At 55.3% G+C, this 20,898-nt stretch overlaps 1 protein-coding gene across 2 annotated transcripts in view; it reads left to right on the top strand.

Moving 5' to 3' along the window:
• Positions 1-2,288: 2,288 nt before the first annotated feature.
• The window catches only part of NALF2 (NALCN channel auxiliary factor 2), a 28,081-nt gene continuing 9,471 nt past the window's right edge, over positions 2,289-20,898 (top strand). The window contains exons 1-2 of one of the 2 annotated variants that reach the window (XM_064426572.1): positions 2,289-3,450; positions 20,635-20,782. In XM_064426572.1, coding sequence (XP_064282642.1) covers positions 2,680-3,450; positions 20,635-20,782 — 919 coding nt within the window. In that variant the 5' untranslated portion in view covers positions 2,289-2,679. Of the gene's footprint in view, positions 3,451-20,634; positions 20,807-20,898 lie in introns of both variants that reach the window. The other variant, XM_064426571.1, reaches the window with a different exon arrangement.

Raw genomic sequence — 20,898 nt, 5'->3', positions numbered from 1 at the left:
ACACCCTCTCCATGGCCTCCCTCCTGCTTTCATCCAGCCCCAGGTACACAAAAGGACCAGGAGTGCTGGGGCAGGAAGAAAGCTGAGTCCTCAGGCTGGGGAGAAAGCTGGAAAAGGGTGGGAACAAGAGGGGCTTTGTGGGGACAGAGGGGAAATAAGAAAGAAAGGACAGCTGGGCTCAGTGTCCCATAACTAATGGGGTGCACAGGGCTTGGAGGGGCTCTGTTGCTGTCTCAGCTCTTCCTAGACCTGGACAGGACAGTGCTGATCTGCTGCCTGCACCACTCCCCCTGAGACATGGAGTGATGGGAAAAGGGGGAATGGCTTTAAAATAAAGAGAAGTTTAGATGGCAAATTGGGAAGAAATTATTCCCTGTGAGGGTGGGCAGGTGGTGGCCCTGGCACAGGTTGCTCAGAGAAGCTGTGGCTGTCCCTGGATCCCTGCAAGTGTCCAAGGCCAGGTTGGACAGGGCTTGGAGCAACCTGGGCTAGTGGAAGGTGTCCCTGTCCATGGCAGGGACATGGGCAAGGTGATGTTTAAAAGTCCCTTCAACCCAAACCATGCAGTGATCCCTGTGTGCACAGAGCAGGCACAGACAGTCCTGGGAAAGAAACCCACACCAGGAAGCCCAGACCTGCAGGAACAGCACTCTCAGCTACTCCAGAACCTCCTCCCAGCAGGGCCATGGATGTGCTGGAGGGATGAAGGGATGGGGTGGAAGAGCCAGAGGGAAGCAGCTCCTGAGGGAGCCACAGGTGTCTGTGCCACGGCTCAGAGGAGCTGAGCCTCCTGCCTGGGTTGCAGCTCCTTACATCACTCCCGGTGATGTTCAACATTTGTTCGTTCCGGCTGTAAAACCTCTCCTGGCTCTGCACCAGGTATTTCCCTCCCTCAGTGCCTCAGGCAGGGCCGAGCTGCTGGAGCGTGAGCAGCTCACACGCCGTGGCCTTTGTGACTAATGGCACCAGCTGGGGTGGCAGCCCCTCCACGAGAGCCCCTTCCCGCAGGGCTTGCTCTCCTCACGGGTTAGGATGATAAACAGGAGAGGGATAAAGGCTCTGGTGTGTCCCTGTGCCTGCAGGATCCCACTCTCCTGAGGGAGCTTGGTGACCAGCTCCAGCACCCCGTGGCCTCAAAGGAACTGGTTCACTTTGGGACAGAGCTTGAGGAAAGCCCCAGGAATCAATTCCCACAGCTGGGGTAGTGCCCAAGGCTGAGGATGGCTTTGTGGGTGGAGAAGGAGCCTCCAAGCAGGCTCTGCCCTCTGTACACTGGGGTTTCATGTCCAGAAAATTATGGAATCATTTAAGTCGGAGTGGCTCTCAGAGACTGTTGAGTCCAACCATCACCCCCAGCACCACCAAGGCCACCACTAATCCATATTCCCAAGTGCCACATCTCCATGATTTTGACCACTTCCAGCGACTTCACTGCTTCCCTTGGTGTCTGTTTCAACACCTGACCGTGTTTTCAGTGAAGAAATTTTCCCTGATATCCCACCTAAACCTCCACTGGTGCAACATGTGGCTATTTCCTATTCTCTTGTCTTTTGTTCCCTGAGCAGAGCCTGACCCCCCCCGGCTGTCCCCTCCTGTCAGGGAGATGTGCAGACCCGCAAGGTCTCCCCTGAGCCTCATTTTCTGCAGGCTGAGCCCCTCCAGTTCCCTCAGCTGCTCTTTATTTTCCACTCCCAGGGAGCTGATGGTCTCTCAGGGTTTAGCCATGCCAAAACCCCTTGACAGGGATTTAGGGACATGAATAAGGGATGTTCTTGGAATCTACTTTAGCTGCCTGGTGATACCTCTCTCCCAGTCCCCCAGAAATGGGATCACTGGGGGCTCTTTGTGGTGCTGGGCGTGTGTGGGCAGCGAGGGGACACGGGCTGTGCTCTCAGGGGACAGCGCCGTGTGTGTGGCTGCTGCTGGAGCCCCGGGGCCCCTCTCCGCTGGGACCTGTTGACACCGGGGATGGGCATGGGACCAGCCCGTGAGGGTGAGGTGAGGATGAGGATCCACGTGAGGGTTAGGATGAGGATGAGTGTGAAGATGATGGCAAAGGTGAGGTGAGGATGACCGCGGGGGCGAAGTGCCGGCGAGGCTGAGGGGAGGGATGAGGAAGAGGCTGAGGCTGAGGGTGCGGATGAGGTGACGGCCGGCGTGGGGGTGAGGACGGGGCTGAGCGCGGAGCTGCCGCCGGGCTGCGGCGGGTGTTCGGGCGCGGGGGTGTCCCGGGCGGGCCGTGCCGTGCCGTGCCGGGCCGTGCCGTGCCGGGCCGGGCCGGGCCGGGCGGAGCGGAGCTGTCCTTCAGCACCTCGGCAGCGCCGGCCGGGCCGGGCCGCGGCCGTGCCGGTGCCGGCGGAGCGGAGGCAGCGCGCAGGCGCAGCGCTCGCGGCTCCTCAAGGTGTTGGCGGCGCGGCCGAAGATGGCGACAGACTGAGGGCGATGGGGCCGGGCGGCGGCGGCGGCGGGCGCGGCGCGGCCCCGGCACCGCGCCGGGGCAAGCGGAAAGCCGAGTGAGGGCGGCCGGGGCATGCCCGGGGCCGGGACCGGGGCCGGGGCCGGGGCGGGCGGCGGCGGCGGCGGGGCGCGGCGGGGGCGGCGCGGGCATGGCGGCGGTGCGGGGCAGGTGACAGCGGCGGCAGCGCGGCGCTGCCCGCCCGCCGCCCGCGCGCCCCCGGCATGATCCGCGGCGCCTGGATGTCCCCCCGCGGGGGCGCCGCCGGCGGGGCCGTGTGCTGCGCGCCGCGCCGCAGCGACAAGCCGGTGGCCGACCCCGAGCGGGCGCAGAAATGGCGCCTGTCGCTCGCCTCGCTCCTCTTTTTCACCGTGCTCCTCTCCGACCATCTGTGGCTCTGCGCCGGGGCCAAGCTGCGGGCGCGGGAGCGGCCGCGGGGCCGCGGGCCGCGGGCGCTGCTGGCGGCCGAGCCGGCGGGCGGCGGCGGCGGCGGCAGCTGCGAGGCCCTGCTGGGCAACCTGAGCCGCGGCCCCGGCGGGCCCTGCCCCGCCGCCCGCGGGGACCTGGACTCGGCGTGCGCCCGGCTGCTCGCCCCGCAGCGCCCGCGGGCCCCCGGCGCGCCCCTGCGCTCGCCCCCCGCCGCCGCCGCCGCCGCCGCCGCGCCCTTCTTCGCCTCGCCCTCCTCCAAAAGGACCTTCCTGCAGGCTTACTTCAGGAACTTCAACCTCTCCTTTTGTGATACTTACACGATCTGGGACCTGCTGCGGGAGATGGCCGGCCCCGACGGCCTGGACTGCAGCCTGGACAACCTGATGGTGGACCTGGTGGTGGCGGCGGCCGGGGCGCTGGACGGGGAGGCCTGTAGCAGCTGCGTCCAGGCGTACCAGCGGCTGGACCAACACGCTCAGGAAAAATACGAGGAGTTCGACCTCTTGCTGGAGAAGTACTTGCAGTCGGAAGAGTACTCGGTCAGATCCTGCCTGACGGACTGCAAGGTACGAGGGGGCGTCCCGGGTGAGCTGGGTCACGGCGGGCTTGGTGGTGTGGGGTAATGTGGTCCCCCTCCTCTCACACCTACCTGCAGGCTGGGATCTGCCTCTGCTCCCCAAACTCCTGGCAGTGGTGGTGGGACAGGTCTGGAGCCCTTGGGAAGGTTGGGACAGGGTGGTGGGACAGAGAAGGCGAAGCAGGACTTGGCCTGAATGAGCACTCGCACATCCCTTCACACTGTGCACACACAGGCAGCTCCTGTCATCCCACTGCCAGCACTCCATTCCCAAAACAGTCCAAGCACCCAGCTCATGACACCCTACTACCAGTACCCCAGTCCTGACAGCTCACACCCATCACGCCTCTCCTGACACCCCAATCCAAGTACCTCGCTCCTGACACCCCAGTCCCTGCCAGCCTCACCCACACCCCTTTCCGTGTGCACCCCTGTGCACACAGGGGCTGAGCTGGGGCACGTCTGAGGCCCTTCACCTCTGCCTCAGACCTGTTGCAGCTCCTGGGACAGCCCAGGGTTCTGCCTAACTGTGGTTAGACCAGCAGTGACCTGAGATGAACCATGGTGCCAGGGCCCCTTCCTTGTAAGCAGCAGCTGGTTTCCAGCTCTTACACCCTTTCTGCCCAGGGGTGCTGGAATGTGCTTCCCACCTTGGTGTTCCCCAGTGTCACTGACTGTCCCCAGCCCTGGGGCTGAAGGGTTGGTTGAGTCTCCCAGCATCAGTGGGATCAAGGCTCACTGTGGAGCCATCTCCTCTCCCAGATGAGAGTTGTGGTTGGATCTCCATCAGACCCCCCAGTGTGGTTCTGCTGGGTGTTTGTTCTTACAAGCCCGTGGTGCCTCCAGCTTCCACCAGCTCCAAGCTGCCTGGCTCACCTGTGCATGCTCCTTCCAGACATCACCTCTGGGAAGTGCAATGTTCTCCATAATTAAATCTGCTTCCCTTTCTCAGAGCTGTGTCTTGGGTTGTGACAGCATTGTCCCCACAGGGATGGTGGCAGAGCTTCCTCTCTGGCAGTACAACAGGGCTGGCTGCTCCTCTTCTGGGACAGGAGCTTTGAGGGACACTTGGATTTGCAGAGCAGCTCTTGAGGTGGTGTTCATGGCCTGGAAAAGTGCAGGAGCAGCACCAAGAGCAGCACTGGGACACCAAGGGGGTGTCTTTCAGCAAGGGCACATTGGAGATCCTGGCCACTACTCCAAGGGTCGCTTTTGTGGGGAGCTGGGTTTGAGCAGGAGCTTGTGCTTGCATTCTGGGCCTGGGCCAAGGCAGGTAATTACAGTCTGCTTCCCACATTCCCCCTGTGGTTTCCAAGGGATGTAGTATTCAGCCTGCTCTCAGTGGTTTGGTCCTGCTGCTCCACTTGCACAGGGTGCTGTCCATTGTGCTGCTCCTGCTTCCAGGGGCCCAGCAAGATCAGGATCTCCCTGTGCCATGTCTGGTGGAGCATAAACACTCCAACTTCAGGCTTGGCTTCCATCTCTGCTGGGAGACCCAGAGAGAGAAGCCAAAGAGGTGAGAAAATAATTATGTTGGGACTCCAAAGTGTGTAGGAACAGAGCTGTGCTACATTGAGTCTCCATTAATTGTCCCTGGGTTTAACATCCTTGATGGGAGAGCAGGAAATGTGCAGGGGAGATGCAGAGCTGGAGGCAGTGGCAGGACTCGTTCCTCTGAACTGGTTCTGTGCCATGTCAGTGCATCCTTAGAGCGTCTGTGAGCTCCAGCCTTGCATTCCACAGGCAGCACTTGGGAAGCAACAGGAGGCAGGAGCAGCAGGGACAACCTGTGCACACTCCCCTGGGCCACCCCTGGGAAATTCCCATGGGAGTGCCCGAGTCTGCACACTCCCACTGGAGCCCTCACAGCTCCCATCCTTTTGGTTGCTCCTGAAAAATCAGGCTGCTTTGTTTAAGGCCATTCACTCCATATTTATGTGTCTTACTCCAGCCTTTCACATCCATGAGACTCAGCTTTTCCCTCTCAGTGGCTGTTCCTCATCTGTGAATTGAGGCTCATACAGACTCTTCCAGTCGTGTGGTGATGAGCGAGTTTTGGCCTGATTTCGAGTCCTCTGGACTTGAGCAGGGACTGCAGCTACTCATTGCCTTGGAAAAATGTGGCTAGTGGGATTTTTGAAGCAGTTTGAATTTGTGATTCCCATCCAGGTGCTGGATAATACCTGTTTGTGAGGGATGGCAGAGCTATTGCTTGATAGGGATAACGTCTGAGAGCGAATAACAGAAAAACAGCAGAGGAGTGGAGGAAAACAGTGGAATGTGCAGCTTGGCCAGTGTGAGAGCTCCTGCAGAGCCCTCACAGCAGGATTCTGGCTTCATGAGCTCTGGAGCTGGAGAAACAAGATTTAAATGATATTTCTGGGACATGGGACCGTGGGAGCAGGGCTGAGCGTGGAGGGTTAGTGCTGCATCCCATTCACATCCCTGCCATTCTGTAACAGCAGATGGAAAATTGGAGATTTTCAGGAAGCACAGCACCTCCAGCTGACCTGCACACAGCCTCCCTCTGCTGAGGCATGGATCCCTCTGGAATTTGGTGCCTAAGAACACAGGAGACAGCTCATAGGGAGCTCTATGGCAGCCAAACCACTCCGGGGATTTTGGCTCTTTATTCCACCTGATTTCAAAGAACAGCAACTCCAAATCCCAACTGGAGCTGCCAGTTCCTGCCTATGGCAGCAGGTTTCACACTGAACTAAAAATTTGGAAGCGTGTAAATGTGGTGGATTGGTTTCAGGAGACACATAATGCCCTGTTAAAAAATCATCATGAGAGCTGCCCTCAGGTTTGGGGAGAAAAAGCAGGTCCTGCCAGGAGGGGAAGCAGCATCCTAGGAATCCCAACCCCAGATCTATCTATTGGAATAAATCACTTGAGTTCCATTTTCTTCATGCAGAAAAAGCCAAATCTTTATTCACATAACTTATTTTATACAGTTTTCACAGACCTCCTGTGCAACATCTATTACCTGGTAGTTTTCTTACTACTTCCTTTGTTGGTCAGAAGGTGATTTGTGTGTATGTGCCAAGGTTCAAGTTGTTTACATTTTTCTTTTGTGGGTTCTCCTGGAACAGATCTAATAAGTGCAGGTGCACTTATTTATCACGCAAAAAAAGTTTTTATGTTAACAAACTGTTCATACCCAGATTGTTTTCACATGGGAACTTGCAAAGTACTAGCTGCACTTAGAAGAAATGACAGGCTAGCTATTGATTTAACAGAGCAGGCCTGATTTTATGAGGCCCTTCTTTTATAATTTCTGTACCTGTCTGCAACATCCATCTGTGCCTGGAGATTGGGGAAGACTGGACCAAAGTCCCCCTGGGAGACAGGAATCCCATGAAATGGTGGGGTCTGTGTGTAATTCAGCTGCTGAGATTACTCAGTGCTGTCATACTGTCCCTTTTTATTTTCTGCTTAGGGATCATTCCTGGGCAGATCCCACTTTCTGCATATGTTGTTAATCCTGTGCAGCCCAGTCAACTTCCAAATCACTCCCTGGAAATGTTTTATCTGTTACTCTTCCAGCTGATACCAGAAATCCCTGTGGCTGAGAGACAGTGAAACATGAAGATGCATTCTGGAGTTTATTATTTGTATTTTGCATTTGGTGGGATTTTGAGGGTCTGGCTCCCACAGGGACACTCCGGGACAGGAGGAAGAGAGGGAAGTGGGTTCACAAGGTCCATCCATCTTCTCAAATACATGTCACCTCGTGCTGCCAGGATCTGCCTGCCAGCTGCTGGGTCATGCTGCTAGGTAGGGATGATGTGGATAAAAGGTGGCAAACGCCTGTGTTTTTCTGAACATAAGAGGGAAAAGTCATTAATTGAGTCAGGAGCAGCTGCTGGCCGCCTCCATCTCGCCTGTTGCTGTGTAAGTTGTACCCTTTGTCACTGCAAGACACAGTGAACTTGGTGCACTGAGCAGTTGTGGGGACACTTTGGAGCATCCTCCAAAGGGGCCTGAGGAGGTCACGGCCTGGGGACGTGGATATTGGACTCAAATATCCATCAGGAAATGTGGGGCAGCAGCAGCAGCCCTCAAACTGTCAGGCCAGGCTTTGCAGGGCTTAGTGCAGGAGGAAATCGCTGTCCCTCCAAAGCATTCCCCTGAGGGATGCTTTGGGCTCCTTTGTGCCTTTCCCCATCTTTCCAAACAGGAAAAGAGCAGTGTTGCTCCAGCTCAGACAGCAGATGAGAGCTTTGCTCATGCCAAGGCTGAGCTCTGCATGCTGGCTCCCACCCCAGCTGCTCCCAAAAGTGCCCCCTCCCACCAGTCCTGGGGCAAATCAAGATCTATGGGACAAAGCCTGCGGATTAAGGAGTCATTAGGCTGCAAGAAACAAAGCTGTGGCGAGAGAAGGGCTGACAGGCAGGAGGAGGCTGGCAGCAGAGCTGGGCAGGCTGGGCTGGACAGGACCTGTAGCATCTCAGATGTGATTAGATTATCAGGTTTCTCTGCACACGTGGCTGTGGGATCTGGTTCTGCACCTCTGGTTTCCCCGGCACCCCTGGCAGGGCAGGATCTCACTCCTGAGGCTGGTGTTTCTGTGCCGTGGGTGTGCAGTGATGTGGTGAGAAATGGAGGCTGTTCCTGCTCTGGCATCATCCCTGGCACATCCCACACAGAGCAGGGAGCAAATCCCCAGTGCCCAGGTCCAGCACTCTCTGGGGTCCTGTTTGCTGGCTCTTGGTTAACCAGGAATAGCATCAGCAATCATCATCCCTCCCTCTGGAACATCCTCTGGAAACCTAAGCCTGCTGGTGCCAAGAACTTTGGGAACACCATGTCTTGGGGTTATCCCAGTGCCAGGGACACCTCTTGGGGGAACCAAAGTAGCGTTTTACCTTCACAAAAGTAGCTCAAGTTGAGGTTTTTTTGGGCTGGTCTTATCCAAAATGCTGCTAAACCTGGTGCACTCCTGCTCTGAGCCTGGTTGGCTCCTTGCACGGAGGGAAGGTCCTTTGAGAACCACAGCAAAAGTGGTTTCACCAAAACCTTGTGCTTTGTTAAAGTTACTAAGTTACTTGAGTTTTTTTAAGGTTGCTAAGTTACTTCAGAAGTGACGCTTCCAGAGAATCTATGGATGGGTGACTGCAAAGTTGCACCCTGGACCTGGTCTCCTGTGGAGCACTCGGTGCACCAGGAGCAGCAGGAGGGGAGAGGCTGCTCCCACACACCTGTGTCAGCTCCAGATCTTCTCCAAAACCAGCCTGGCCAGTGAGGTGTTTCATGAGGTGAAAAAAGGTTCCAGAGTGAATTCCAAAGTGATTCCAGCAGATCAGTGCAGTCATTTGGCAGCTTGAGCAGGAGCACATGCACGAGCTTAGCCAAGTGTGCAGCTCCATGTTCCCCACCCATTCCATGGGAACAAAGGGAATTTTTTGCAACCCTGCACAAAGATGTGGTTCAGTTGTATAAAGAATTGGAGCCAAAGGACCATGGTGGGTTTGGTCTGCAGGTGCTGTGGCTGCAGCCTCTTCACAGCCCAATGTCTGGTACCTCCTCAGTGCTTGAAAACAGAGATCAAGGCTTGAAAAACAGGAGAAACAAAAGCTGAACTGATGGAAGGAGTTTGCCTCCTTGAATAAAAGATGTAGAGGTGTCAGGAATGCGCCAGTGGTACCTGGAACGTGGGAGGGCTGCATGCCAGGTGGGAGTGGGGATGCTCAGATGCTGCTTGGATGGTCCTGAGTTTTGCTTGGGGTGGAGACATCTCAAGCTGCCTGGGAGTGTGTGGTGGGCTGGAGGCCGAACCTACACAGGTGCTGTGGGGTGAAGTGGCCTCTGGTGGGGTCAGGGTGTGAATGGGAGGGATTTATGGGGGGATTGGGTGATTTTTGGCTGCCTCTTTTGCTCTGGTTGTCTGTCAGTCCTTGTTGTCTGCCTGTCCTCACCTGTGTCTGCCAGTGGTGCTGCAGGGACAACCCACAAGTTTCTCAAGGCAGCAGCAGGTCTCCATGGAGCAACAGGCAGGTCCGCAAATGGTGCAGGGACAGTGAGAGAGGGTGACATCTCTCTCCATCAAACTGTCACCAGTAGTTCCAAGTGCCACAGGCTCCAGCACCGGTTCCTGCTCCATGTGCTCCCAGCTGTTCCTGCTGCCACCAGTGCCGGATGCAAGCCCAGCTTCTCTATGTGTGCCCATCCCTGGGAGCACGGTGGGCACAGGGGCTTCACCAGCAGGGTGGGATGAGCTCCTCAGAGATGCCACCTCAGCAGCTGGAGATGGAGAGTGTCCAGCTGCTCCGTGTGGTGCAGGAAGGCTCTGGGAGTCAGGAGCTCAGCAGCAGGTGCGGTGATATCAGCCAAGTGTGAGATCTGGGAAAACAACACCACCCCCAGCCCCCTTGCTGTGCACATCCATTGTCACAGGCTGCCTGTGGCTGTGCAGATCAGGGCTGTCTTGCCATGCTGCTTTTCCTACCAGTCAGTGATCTGTGCTCCCCATGGACAAAGGGATCTGCTGGTGCCACCCTGATTTCCAGCCCTGCATGCATCCCAGAGAGAGGAGGCAGCACCTCCTGCACCAGCACCAGGAGGTGGGAGAGGATGCACTGGGTGTCTGCTTGAGCCCAGCTGGACCTGCCCTCACAGCAGGCTTCACCTGGTCCCTGCCTGAGGACAGGATTCTTTTCCATCAGGGAAGGAGCTGTTCTGCCCAGCGGGGATCACACATGGCCTGGCCTGACCCCGGTGCTGGGCAGTGCCGAGGATCCCACACAGAGAGGGTTTGTCACAACATCCCACAGCCCCAGGCCTGTCCCTGGGGATGCCCCACAGGCTCTTCCTCTGCTGCAGGCTGCAGAGCTGCCCTGCAGGGTGGCAGGCAGGCAGGTGGCAGAGGCAGGGTGTACTTGGCTGCCGGGGGCTATTCCCGCTGTCACCGGGATGCCATTAGGATTCGACTCATGCCTGGCTCCACGCAGGAGCTCAGCTCTGCTGTCCTTTGAAGGGCAATGACTCAGGGACAGCAAATCTGTGAATGAGACACAGAGGCAAGAAGTAGCCATCTGTCCACGCTGCTCCAGCCCCGTTCCCGTGGGCAGAGCCAGCAGCTGCCTGCCTGGAATGGCTCACCTGCTTCAGCCTCGCTCCTCTTCCCAGTGCCTGGCTTTTCCCTGGGGCCTCTCTCCCAGCCTGGGGTGTCACAGGAAGAGCAGTGCTGGCAGCACTGGCTCCCCCAGATGCTGCCAACGTGGCCACTCTGTTCAAAAAGCAGCATGAAATGGCCTCACCTGGCAAGGATTTGGTTTTCCAGAGCCGTGCCTGCGCCAGCATCCTGATGTTCCTGGTCCTGGCTGGAGAAGGAAATGCCACCTGCCCTGCTCATGCTCTTGGGAGTAACAGATACACGTGTTTGGCATCTTGGCTGGAATCTTATCCCTGCACGGCAGCTCTGCAGCACTGCTGGTGGGTGGAGGCTGCAGATGGACAGGAGAGCGAAGGTGGAGCTGGAGAGGGGGCCTGGAGGTGGCTGGGTTGGGGGTTTTCCTGGTGAGGGGTGTGCCAGCTCCTGGGTTTGCACAGATCAGGGAGCCTGGAACACTGGAGCCTGCAGGCACCAGTCCCAAGCATTCCCCACTGCTGGTGTTTACAGAGGGCAAGGAGGCAAGTGGAATTTTCTTGGAATTTTCTGAACAGCTGCAGTTTGGGAAGGACTGACCAGTGCCAGCAGAACAAGAGCTGTGTTTGTGTAATCGTGTTTTAATGTAATGAGTTCAACCCCCTTCAGACCTGGGCATCTCCCTGATCTGCTCTTGGTCTTTGGTGTCATATTCCTTGGTTGTCTTCCACGTCATTTTCCATGGAGCTGGATGTGGAGAGGAGGAATCCACAGGGGATTCTGCCTGTGTGTGCAGGGAGCAGTGAGCAGTGTTTTCCTGCCTTGCTGTGTTGCTTGTTTGTCATCATTCCTTGCTCTCCCGTTCAAATGAGACTGTCAGGAAGCACCAGGAGCTCTGGGGTGGCAGCCTGGGGCTGTGGTCCTGGGATCACTCTCCAGACACCCCTCGCTCTTGGGAATGCAGGGGAAGCACTTCCACTCTGTGGAGCATGAGGGACAGGGAGAGCCCAGCCTGCCCTGGGCTGGCTCCAGGGGAGAGCAGCAGGAATGCTTTCCCTGCAGTAGCACATCCCTTGGGATGCTCTGTCTGAGGAGCAATGCCAGCCGGGAGCGCCTGCTGCTCACCACGGAGACTGAGAGTCATCCTGGGGCTTTCCTCCCCTGCAGGGGAGCAGGAGATTTCTGCAAGTGCTGTTCAGCCAGGGAGAAAACCAGAGGCTGCAGCTCTGGGGTCTGACATGAGCCACGGCCTGGTGTGTGTCTCCAGCAGCTGGAGCTGCCAGGAGTGCTGATAAGCATCTCAAAATCATCTTTGCTAGCATTTAAGGGACCTGTGGGCACAAGTTGAGGTGGCTGCAAGACCCAGCATGAGCATGGAAAACCATGCACATGAGCATGGAAAACTGCACTTCTCTGTGACCATGGAAGGTGCCCAGGAGCCGGGATGCTCCTGTCTCCCTGTTTGCTCCATGAGGGAGCAGGGATGGGCCAGATCCTGCTGCTTGCCCATCTCTGTGAGGTGCACAAGGATGACAGGAGGGACCAGGTTCCTCCTGCTGCCTCATACCCTGTCCCATTCCCACTCAAGCCAAGTGGCACCTCACAGGATGCTGTGCAAGGGGCTCCTGGCAGAATACAGGATTGTTCCTTAGGCACTGGATACAAGTCAGCCCTGCTGAGACAAGCCCTGGCCGGGCTGGACACTCACACCATCCTGAGAACAATTTTCCAGCCTCACCACTTCTTTGCAAGGGGGATGAGCAGAGAAACTTCTCCCTTGCCCCCATCACTGGTGGGTAATTTATGGCTCGTGGCCCTGAAGTGTCTCGCCTTTATTTTTTTATATCCTATCTAATGTAACAGGATGTTCTCATTAGCTGTATAAATGTTTAATCCACTTTTGAATCCTGCTAAGCCCCTGCCTGCAGCAGGATCTAATGGGAGTGAATTCCTCAAGCCATCCTAATGGATTGCAGGGACCTCACTTTCCCTCTGTCCCCAACTCCATCGTGTTCAGCTCCAGTTTTGCAGAGGTCTTTAATTACTTTTTAAGTCATTGGGCTGGTAGGATGGGCTGGTATCTGACCCACTGGGGCTGGCAGTGAGGGATTGTACAGGATGGAGCTGCTGGAGCGAGTCCCAAGGAGGGCACAGAGCTGCTCCAAGGGCTGGAGCCCCTCTGGAACCGGGCTGGGAGAGCTGGGGGTGCTCACCTGGAGAAGAGGAGACTCCAGAAAAACCTCAGAGCCCCTTCCAGTGCCTAAAGGGGCTCCAGGAGAGCTGGAGAGGGATTTAGGACAAGGGATGGAGGGACAGGACACAGGGAATGGCTTCTATTGCCAGAGGGCAGGGATGGATGGGATATTAGAAAGAATTTCCCTCAGAGTGTGGTGAGGCCCTGGAACTGGAGGCCTGGCCTCTCCTCTTCCACCTTGGGGCATGGCCATGTGGTGTCACAAGGACAGAGCCCTCCAGATGCCAGTGAGAGCTGCTGTTTGTCCCTGTCTCCTGGTGTCCACCCCCTTCCCACACAAACCTCCACACTCCAGCTGGCTTTGCCTTCCTGACAAGCTGCTCTTCTCTTCTCTAAAGCCCAGCCAAGACCCTTTTTGAAAGGAGAGCACAGAGCAGCAGCCTGGATTGATTGCAGCCTGGGAATGCTGGTCCCTGTGGCCTCACTGTGCTCCCGGGCTGGGATTTTGGGACAGGGACTGGCTGTGCCTGGGGTCTGGCAGCAGTGCCCACCATGGCTGGGCCACCGTGTCCCAGACACTGCCAGGGAATTCCCAGGGTGAGGAGAGGGGACTGAACAGGAGATGACATCAGGAATGCTGGGATAAGAGCTCCCATCCCTGAGCAGAGCACTGTCACCCCGTGCTCACCCCCGTGGAGAGAGGATGCATCCACCCCGAGGTGGAGTTGGATAATGAAATGGAAATATTCCATGGGAATTGGGATGTTTTGTAGCAGTGATGGGATCAAGAGCCTCCTGCAATGGGCTGGGGGCTGTAGGAGTGGTCAGGCAGGGCAGGGATAACCTCCAGCCAGGTCCCAGCCTGCACTGGGAAAAGTGGGAGCTGTGGTGGGAGGGAAAGGGCATGGAGTAACCTGTGACATGCATGGAGACAGGCACTGGCTGTGGGAAGCAGGAGGGCCTGGCAGTGGTCACTGCCTTCCTGTTCATCCAGCTGTGCCATTAATTACTGTGATTAATCAACAGGCACAGGCACATGGCCGTGTTGGGATGCTGTGTGCTCTGTCCCCTCAGCACAGGAGCTGTCAGAGGTGTCCAAAGCAAGTCCACAAGCTCTGCTCTTCCAGGGAATGCAAGCTCTGCCTCCTGGGCTTGTTCCAAGGGCAGTGTGGCATCTGCTGGGATGAGAGCAGGCTTTTCCCTGGGCTCTGCACACAGCAGCCCTCGGTGCCATGAGCAGACGAGCAAAGCCAGGAGGCTGTGACTGTGGTGTCTGTCCCCTGAGAGCATTCCCAGAGCTGGGAGCTGGCACTGCCACCTCCTACTGGGGCTGGGAGCTGGCACTGCCACCCCCCAGCCCATCACCTGTGGCTGCTGGGGGTGTGTGTGTGGTTGCACAGATAGGTTGGGGTGCTGGTTCTCCCAGCCTTTCCCACTCCAGTCCTTCCCAAGGCATGTGTTGAGCTGCCTGATATCATGACACTGTGTGGCAGCTGTTACCTGGGCCTTGAGTGTGTCTGGTGTGTGGAGATCACACTTTAAAGCTATTTTCTCTTAATTTTGACCAATGAGCACCTGGAGTGTTGTTTGTCTCATACTTGATTTGAGTGGCTTGGAGGGGGAAATCTGGGGTTTTTCCTTCTAAAAGAAGGAGCATTCACACAGTCTCTTTAATCCAGGAACTGGGAATTAAAGCTAAAATGCTTTATTTTTTAAATGAAAACCAAAAGTTCTAACCCTTAAAACTATCAGCTGCTTCATGAGGTGATTGAGTGGTGAATGAGTAGCTCTGACAAGTTGCTTCCAGGTAATTTGGAAGTGATTTCATCACTTGGTCTGGTCCTGTGGGATGTAGGTGGGAAGTTTGGGAGCACAGGGGATGTTCCACCACCCAGGACCTTCCTGGAGGATGAGCCTGCTCAGTGCCAGACCCAGGCCCCCTGTGCCCAGAACGGCACACAGCATCAGGATGCAAACTGTCATGGGTGGGATGGCTGGGGAAGAACTTCTGGGCAAACCAAGGCTGGAGAGGAGTGGGCTGAGGGTAATGGAGAGCCTGGAATGGGCACGTGCCAGCCAGCCCAGCAGCTCTGTGTGGAGCTTCCAGTGGTGTTTGAGGAACACCCACTCCAGCTGGGATTCCCACCAGTGCCATTCCCTGCACCCTGCGTGCATCCATCCCCATTCCTCCATCCCCATCCGTGTCCCAGGCATTCCTGCTGGCAGCCCCATCCCAGTGCCCACCAGAGCCACCACTCTGTGCCCTCTGGAGCTGGGTACAATGGGCAGAGGTTCCCCTGGTTGGGAAACGGAGGAGCTGCGGCTCCAGTGCTGTCATCGCCAGGCAAGAGGCAACTTTATATTAAAAATGAAGGAAAAACAATACAAATCCCATAATCCTGCCCAGTTGTTGGGGTTTAGGGTTGGGTTGGTGTTTTTGTCCCCTCTCTCCTAACCCAGAGCATGTGAATGTGTCAAGGCAGGGATAACAACTCCAGAACTATCAAAGAAACCAAAAATCAGCTGTTCCAGCGATGATGTTGGAACAGCCCATAGCAAGGAGAATTTTTTAAAAAGCCTAAAATAAGCTGGTTTAAAGCTCCACATTGTTACTGTCTGAGTTAATTGAATACAGTGGTAATTGGACATTGCAGATGTGTTTGTGACTCCTCCTGGCTGGCCCTGCACCTCAGTATTCCCTTAATCCTCTGCCATCCAGGGGGGCTCTTCTCTCCCCCCAGCCTGTCCTGCTTCCCGCGCTGCATCCTCGTGTGCCAGAGCTTGGAGAGCTGCCCGAGCGGCTCATTAGCAGTGCTCATTTCCCTGTGTCCAAGATTAATGAGGCACAGCCACTCCAGATGCTCCTCTCAGACCAGGATGGAAATGTGAGTCCCAGGGAGGGGAGGGGGCTGCTCCAGGCTGGGGGTCTGGCAGGGGCAGGCAGGGATTTTTCTTCCCATCCCTGCTGGGAGCTGGGTGCACCCAGTGAGAAGAGGGAAAGGAGGAGAATCATGATGGCAGAGCTCAACTTCCAGAGTGATCCTCACCTCTGGTCCAAGCACACTCCCAGATCTCCTTCTGAGGTTATTTTGTAGGGAAAACCTCCCTATTTCAGTCTCTGCCTTCCAGTCTGCATCTCCCCCTTCCAGAGAAGTGGATTTTGGTCTGGGGATGCTGCCTCAATCCCCGCCTCTAATTAAGGAGAAGGGTTTGTTATGTTTGTGCCATTAGCAGGATTTTCCTTGGGGAAACTTCCCAAGCATTGATTCCTGTTCAGTTTGTTGTGTTAATTACAGCTGGCATTCCCAGTGAGCATCCAGACTATCCCAAGCACTGCATCCTCTGCAGTGATGGTGTATCCTGAGAATGCTGCTCCATTCCTGCTCTGTTCTCCCAAAATGTGGCTGGGATGGTTCCACAGGCAGTGCCAGTGTCTCCAACATACTGGCAGCAACTGGACTGGCCTTGAAGTGGCCAAATTTGTAGAGAAATCCTAAGGACACAAAAAGAGTTTGGAAAAGCTGTTTGCTGGGGAATGCTGTTCTGATACTGCCAGGAGACAGAGGGAATAGTGCAGGCAGGGAAGAACTCCTGTTTGGCACAGAATTCCCTGTGAAAGCACCATCCCTCTGGCTGCTGCTTCCAGACCCCACTGGGAGCGTGAGCAGACAGTGTAATTCACTATTAGAAATCCAATTCATTTGGGGCTTTTTTAATGTCTTTTATGATGAGGTTTTTCATCCCACCTCCAAAATTCCAATGTGGACAGATAGTCTGTCCTCTTCCTTCCATATAAATCGGGTGTCTGAAGTTGGCTCCTTTCCTAGGCAGCCAAATTCCCTGTGCTTTCTCAGAGTCATGCAGCCAGTCCTCCAGAGCTAAAAATGCAGAAAGAGGGCACCAAACTGGAGCTATTTTGGAGTTGAGGTCACTTTAATTTACTTGGCCAGGCTGGAGATCTGCCAAAAGCCAAACCAGAATGGCAGGAACACTGATTGCAACTCAACCCGCTTCCTGAAGAATCCAGAGAGGGCAGGAATGGAAAGCAGGGAGCTTTCCTAGTTGAGCAGGGAATAAATTTCTTCCTGTCCTAAATTCTCACGTCTTTTTTAACAGCAGAACTAAGGAGGTTGTGTGGGGTAAGCTTGAAGGTACCAAAACCTTGAGCATCCCAGGGAATTTGCTCCTTGTCTGTGACATGGATCTCTGTGGGTGAGTGATGGGAGGACACTGGGATCTCCTGGAGATCCACCTGTGTCTCTGCCTGAACCCAATGGAGTGGGAGAGCCCTGCTGGACCAGCAGGTCTTGGATGTCTCTGGTTTTGAGTACACACAGGCAGTTTCCATCCTGCAGAGCTGCAGGAATTGCTGCTGCAGCACCTGGAGGATCTGCCACAAGGGAATGGCATGGGCTGGCTGGGGTCAGTGCTTCCCTCAAGGGGAAGGGGAAGGAAGAATGGAAGGCAGCCAGGGAATCCTGGTTCAGGTTCTGTATGAGTGCTCCAGCTCTGCCCTCCCCAGTGGTATCACCAGCTCCTTGCAGTGTCTCCTTCCATATTTTCATGAAATTCATGGAATGTCCTGTGTGTGACCCCAAACCTCTGCCAGACTTCCCTGATGGGAATCATCACAAACATTTTAGGGGGGGTATTTGTGGATCCATGCAGAGTTTGCTTGTGCCAGCTGCTTCCACATGAGAGCAGGATGAACCCAATCAGCTTTCTACAAAGCTCTGGGAAATCTCCCGTTCCAGCTGCCTTTTCCCCCCAAATCTGGAGCTGGGACAGCTGAGGTGACACCCACAATCCTCTGCTGGAGCACTCAGTGTACCCTCCATGCCAGGCTGCATGTGAGCCCAGGTGGGAGCTGGGATGTGACTGGGATCTGGGAAGCAGCGTGGGAGAGTCGGAGCTGGGAAGAAGACTGGCAGGAAATGGGAGTGAGTAAATCAGCCGAGCTCGCCTGAGTTGTGACTAAAGGGGGAGCGTGAGACATCTGCAAATATTAGAGATGTGTAAACACAGAGCAGGGAGAGGGAATGGTGGAGGGAATGATTGAAGGGAGTGAACTTTTGGATGGAAAAATGTAGGTCAAGTATGAAGGAAAACTTGTAGGCAGCAAGATAAGTGCTGTAAAACAACCTCCTTGGGAAACACAAGGAAGTCCCACTGATGGAGATGTTTATCCTAAGGCAGATGAGGGCTGGAAAAGAGGCTGAGCTGGAGGGATGGATTCAGGGTGTCCATCCCAGAATGGACTGGGCACACCAGTGATGTCAATCCAGCTTCTTTTGTGTTCGTAATTCCCTTTAAAACTGCAGGCTGGTTGTGGTTCAATTAACCCATCCAGATTTTAATCGTGAAAACTTCTTGGCTTTGGGGGGAATTCACCCATCTGACATCAGCCAGTTCAAATTCAAGCAGGTCATCCACACCAGCTGCCCAAAATCCTGGAAGGTCACCAGGGGAAGGAGAAGCTCATCCAGCCACTCACTGATGGACGCTCCGAGGGTCGGGGTGTTCTCAGGACACCCTCTTCTTTTTGCTCTAAAGGCACCCCAAATAATTAAGGTAATTAATAAAGCCTCTCTCTGTTTTGCTCCACATTGCACTGGAGTGGGTCTGGAGCATGTGGGAACAACAGCATTGTGTCCAGTCAGGGACTTGTTGAGTCCTCAGACTGGAATAAGGGTATGGCCTGTCTGAATGCATCCTGGGCAGTCAGTGGCTGCTTTGGAGCCCATTTTACACCCCCTGGTGCTGTGTCCCATCAGTGTAAGGTGTCACTGTCCCCTGAGCTCTCTAACCCTCCTTTACGTCCTGTTGAGGTTCCATAGCAGCAGGGACAGGTCCTGCTTTCCCAACAGGGAGAAACTCATGGTGCCTGCAGAGGGCTGTGTGCCACCCACTGAGGGGTCCTGCTGTGTCCTCCTTGTCCCCGTGTCTGCTTGCTCCACACACTGTCCCCAAGGGACAAGGGGCTGTCAGGGAGGGCAGTGTTGCAGTGGGGGTTGTGGCCCCTCCAGAGCACAGCTCTTCTTCCTCACTTCTATCAGATCATGCAGTCACAGCGTGGTTTGAGTTGGAAGGGACCTTGAACCCATCCTGTGCCACCTCCTGCCACAGGCAGGGACACCTTCCACTCTCCCAGGGTGCTCCAAACCCCACCCAGCCTAGTCCTGGACACTTCCATGTTCAGGGATGCAGATCCAGACCTCAAAACTCTCCTGCTTGTGTCCTCACACTCTGCAGAGCTGCTCCACTGTGTCCCAGTAATTAATACAGGACAAGGAGAGCAAGCACCTGCATTCCCACATCCCAGGGGCCAGCCCTGGCCATGGTACTGGGGGCTGCTCCAAAATGTTCACTCCATAAATTGTGTCCTGGCACCCATTAAACTTTTTGGGATGAAAGTTTCACCAAAGCTAACACAATTCTGTGAAAATTCTGGCTTTCATGATTTGGCATTTTACAGGAAAAAAAAAAAAAACAAACAAAAAACTAAAATAACTTGCCAAGAATTTCCCAACCAGCTTTAATCCTGAGACACCACTGTGGGCCAAAGAAACAACGATAAGGATCTATGAAAAACATGGGGAAACAAAGAAGTGATGGGTTTAAAGCCTCCAGAAAATGAAAAGGCAGCTGGAAGGCGGAGCACTGGGTTTCTCTGAGCATGCCGAGGAGGGAAACTCACTCCCTTTGAATCACAGGGAGCCCTTTCTAGCTGGTTTCAAAGGAAGTTGGATGTGATCGTGGAATGACCATGGTGCTGTCACTTGTGCCCTCATGAGTTCAGGGATGAGCTGGAAGTGCCATGGGTTTCTTGCAGCCTGAGGAATGATGCACACCAGGAGAAACGGGAGCTCTCCCTCCCTGTCAGCTACAGCCAGTGGAGACAAACAACTTCCCCCGTGCCTGATGCTGGGCAGATATGGGAAATTTGGGAATATGGATGTAACTGAGCCAACTGGGCTGTGCCTGGCTCTCTGCTGTGGGCACAAGCACACGGAGGCTGGAAGGGAAGAGGGAAACCCAGGACTGGGCAGGCTGGAGAGGCAGGGAATGTGGCACAGCCTTGCAGTCACTGCTGAAACCCCAGGGCGCTCTTCCTTCTGGAAATGTTGCCATGCACAGCTTGAAGTATCAGGAGGGTGAACAGAGTACATGAAGACACCTGTACCACTGGTACATCCCAGTGCCAGAACATCCATGGAAAATAAACAAGTTTCCCCCTTTAGCCAAAAGAAATGGCACAGCAGAAGTTCCAGATGTCAGAAAATTGGGAATCTCTCCCAGGACCTGGTGGGGAAGGTGAGGAAGGTGTTATTTGGTGGCAGAGAGGCACAAGCCTGAGGTGCAGTGGCTGCATGTGCTGCGTCCCAGCTGCTTCTGTCCTGCAGCTTTTCCAGCAGGAAATTTCCAGTAAAGACCAGCCCATGATGTGTTTTGCTGTCCCATGGCCCGAGCTGATGGGGGCCAAAGCACTTTAGAGAAGGTGAGAATCCTCCCCTTCCCAGGAGAGCCATGGGATGTCTTGGGGATGAGAAAGACACTCTGGGATGGGTGATAAGCAGCGTTTGAATTTTGGTGTGATGGACTGAGCCCTTGGGTCACTGATGTTGGCAGAACCTGCCACAATGCCTGTCTGTAGGGGACATTATTCCATGTGGCAATTAGCTTTATTTTTGTGGTGGATTTAGCTGGATAGAGGAGTTCCACCATTGTTACACTCCACTGGGTTGTTTGAACCCATCACTGTTCAACAAATGACCCCAACACGCATTTCCCACAAGAGCTGGGAGCTCTCCCGTCCCCTTCCACACTGCCATGCTCCAGCTGTCCCAGCGCTTGGGAAGTGACATGTCCTTCTCCATGATTTCCCCCAGGCTGTCTACAAGGCGTGGCTGTGCTCCGAGTACTTCAACGTGACCCAGCAGCAGTGCCGGCAGCGGATCCCATGCAAGCAATACTGCCTGGAGGTGCAGACCAGGTGCCCCTTCGTGTTACCGGACAATGACGAGCTGATCTATGGAGGTTTGCCTGGCTTCATCTGTACGGGTAAGGAGGGCCGGGCTCGCGCCGGGCACAGGGGGGTGATGGTGAGCCCTGGCGAGTTTCCAAGCCACTCCCCGCGTTTGGAAGGCTTGTGG

The sequence above is a fragment of the Passer domesticus genome, chromosome 7 (assembly GCF_036417665.1).
Source record: "Passer domesticus isolate bPasDom1 chromosome 7, bPasDom1.hap1, whole genome shotgun sequence".
NCBI classification, from domain to species: domain Eukaryota; kingdom Metazoa; phylum Chordata; class Aves; order Passeriformes; family Passeridae; genus Passer; species Passer domesticus.
Note: the sequence above shows the minus strand (reverse complement) of the source record. Positions and strands in the feature narration are given on the sequence as shown.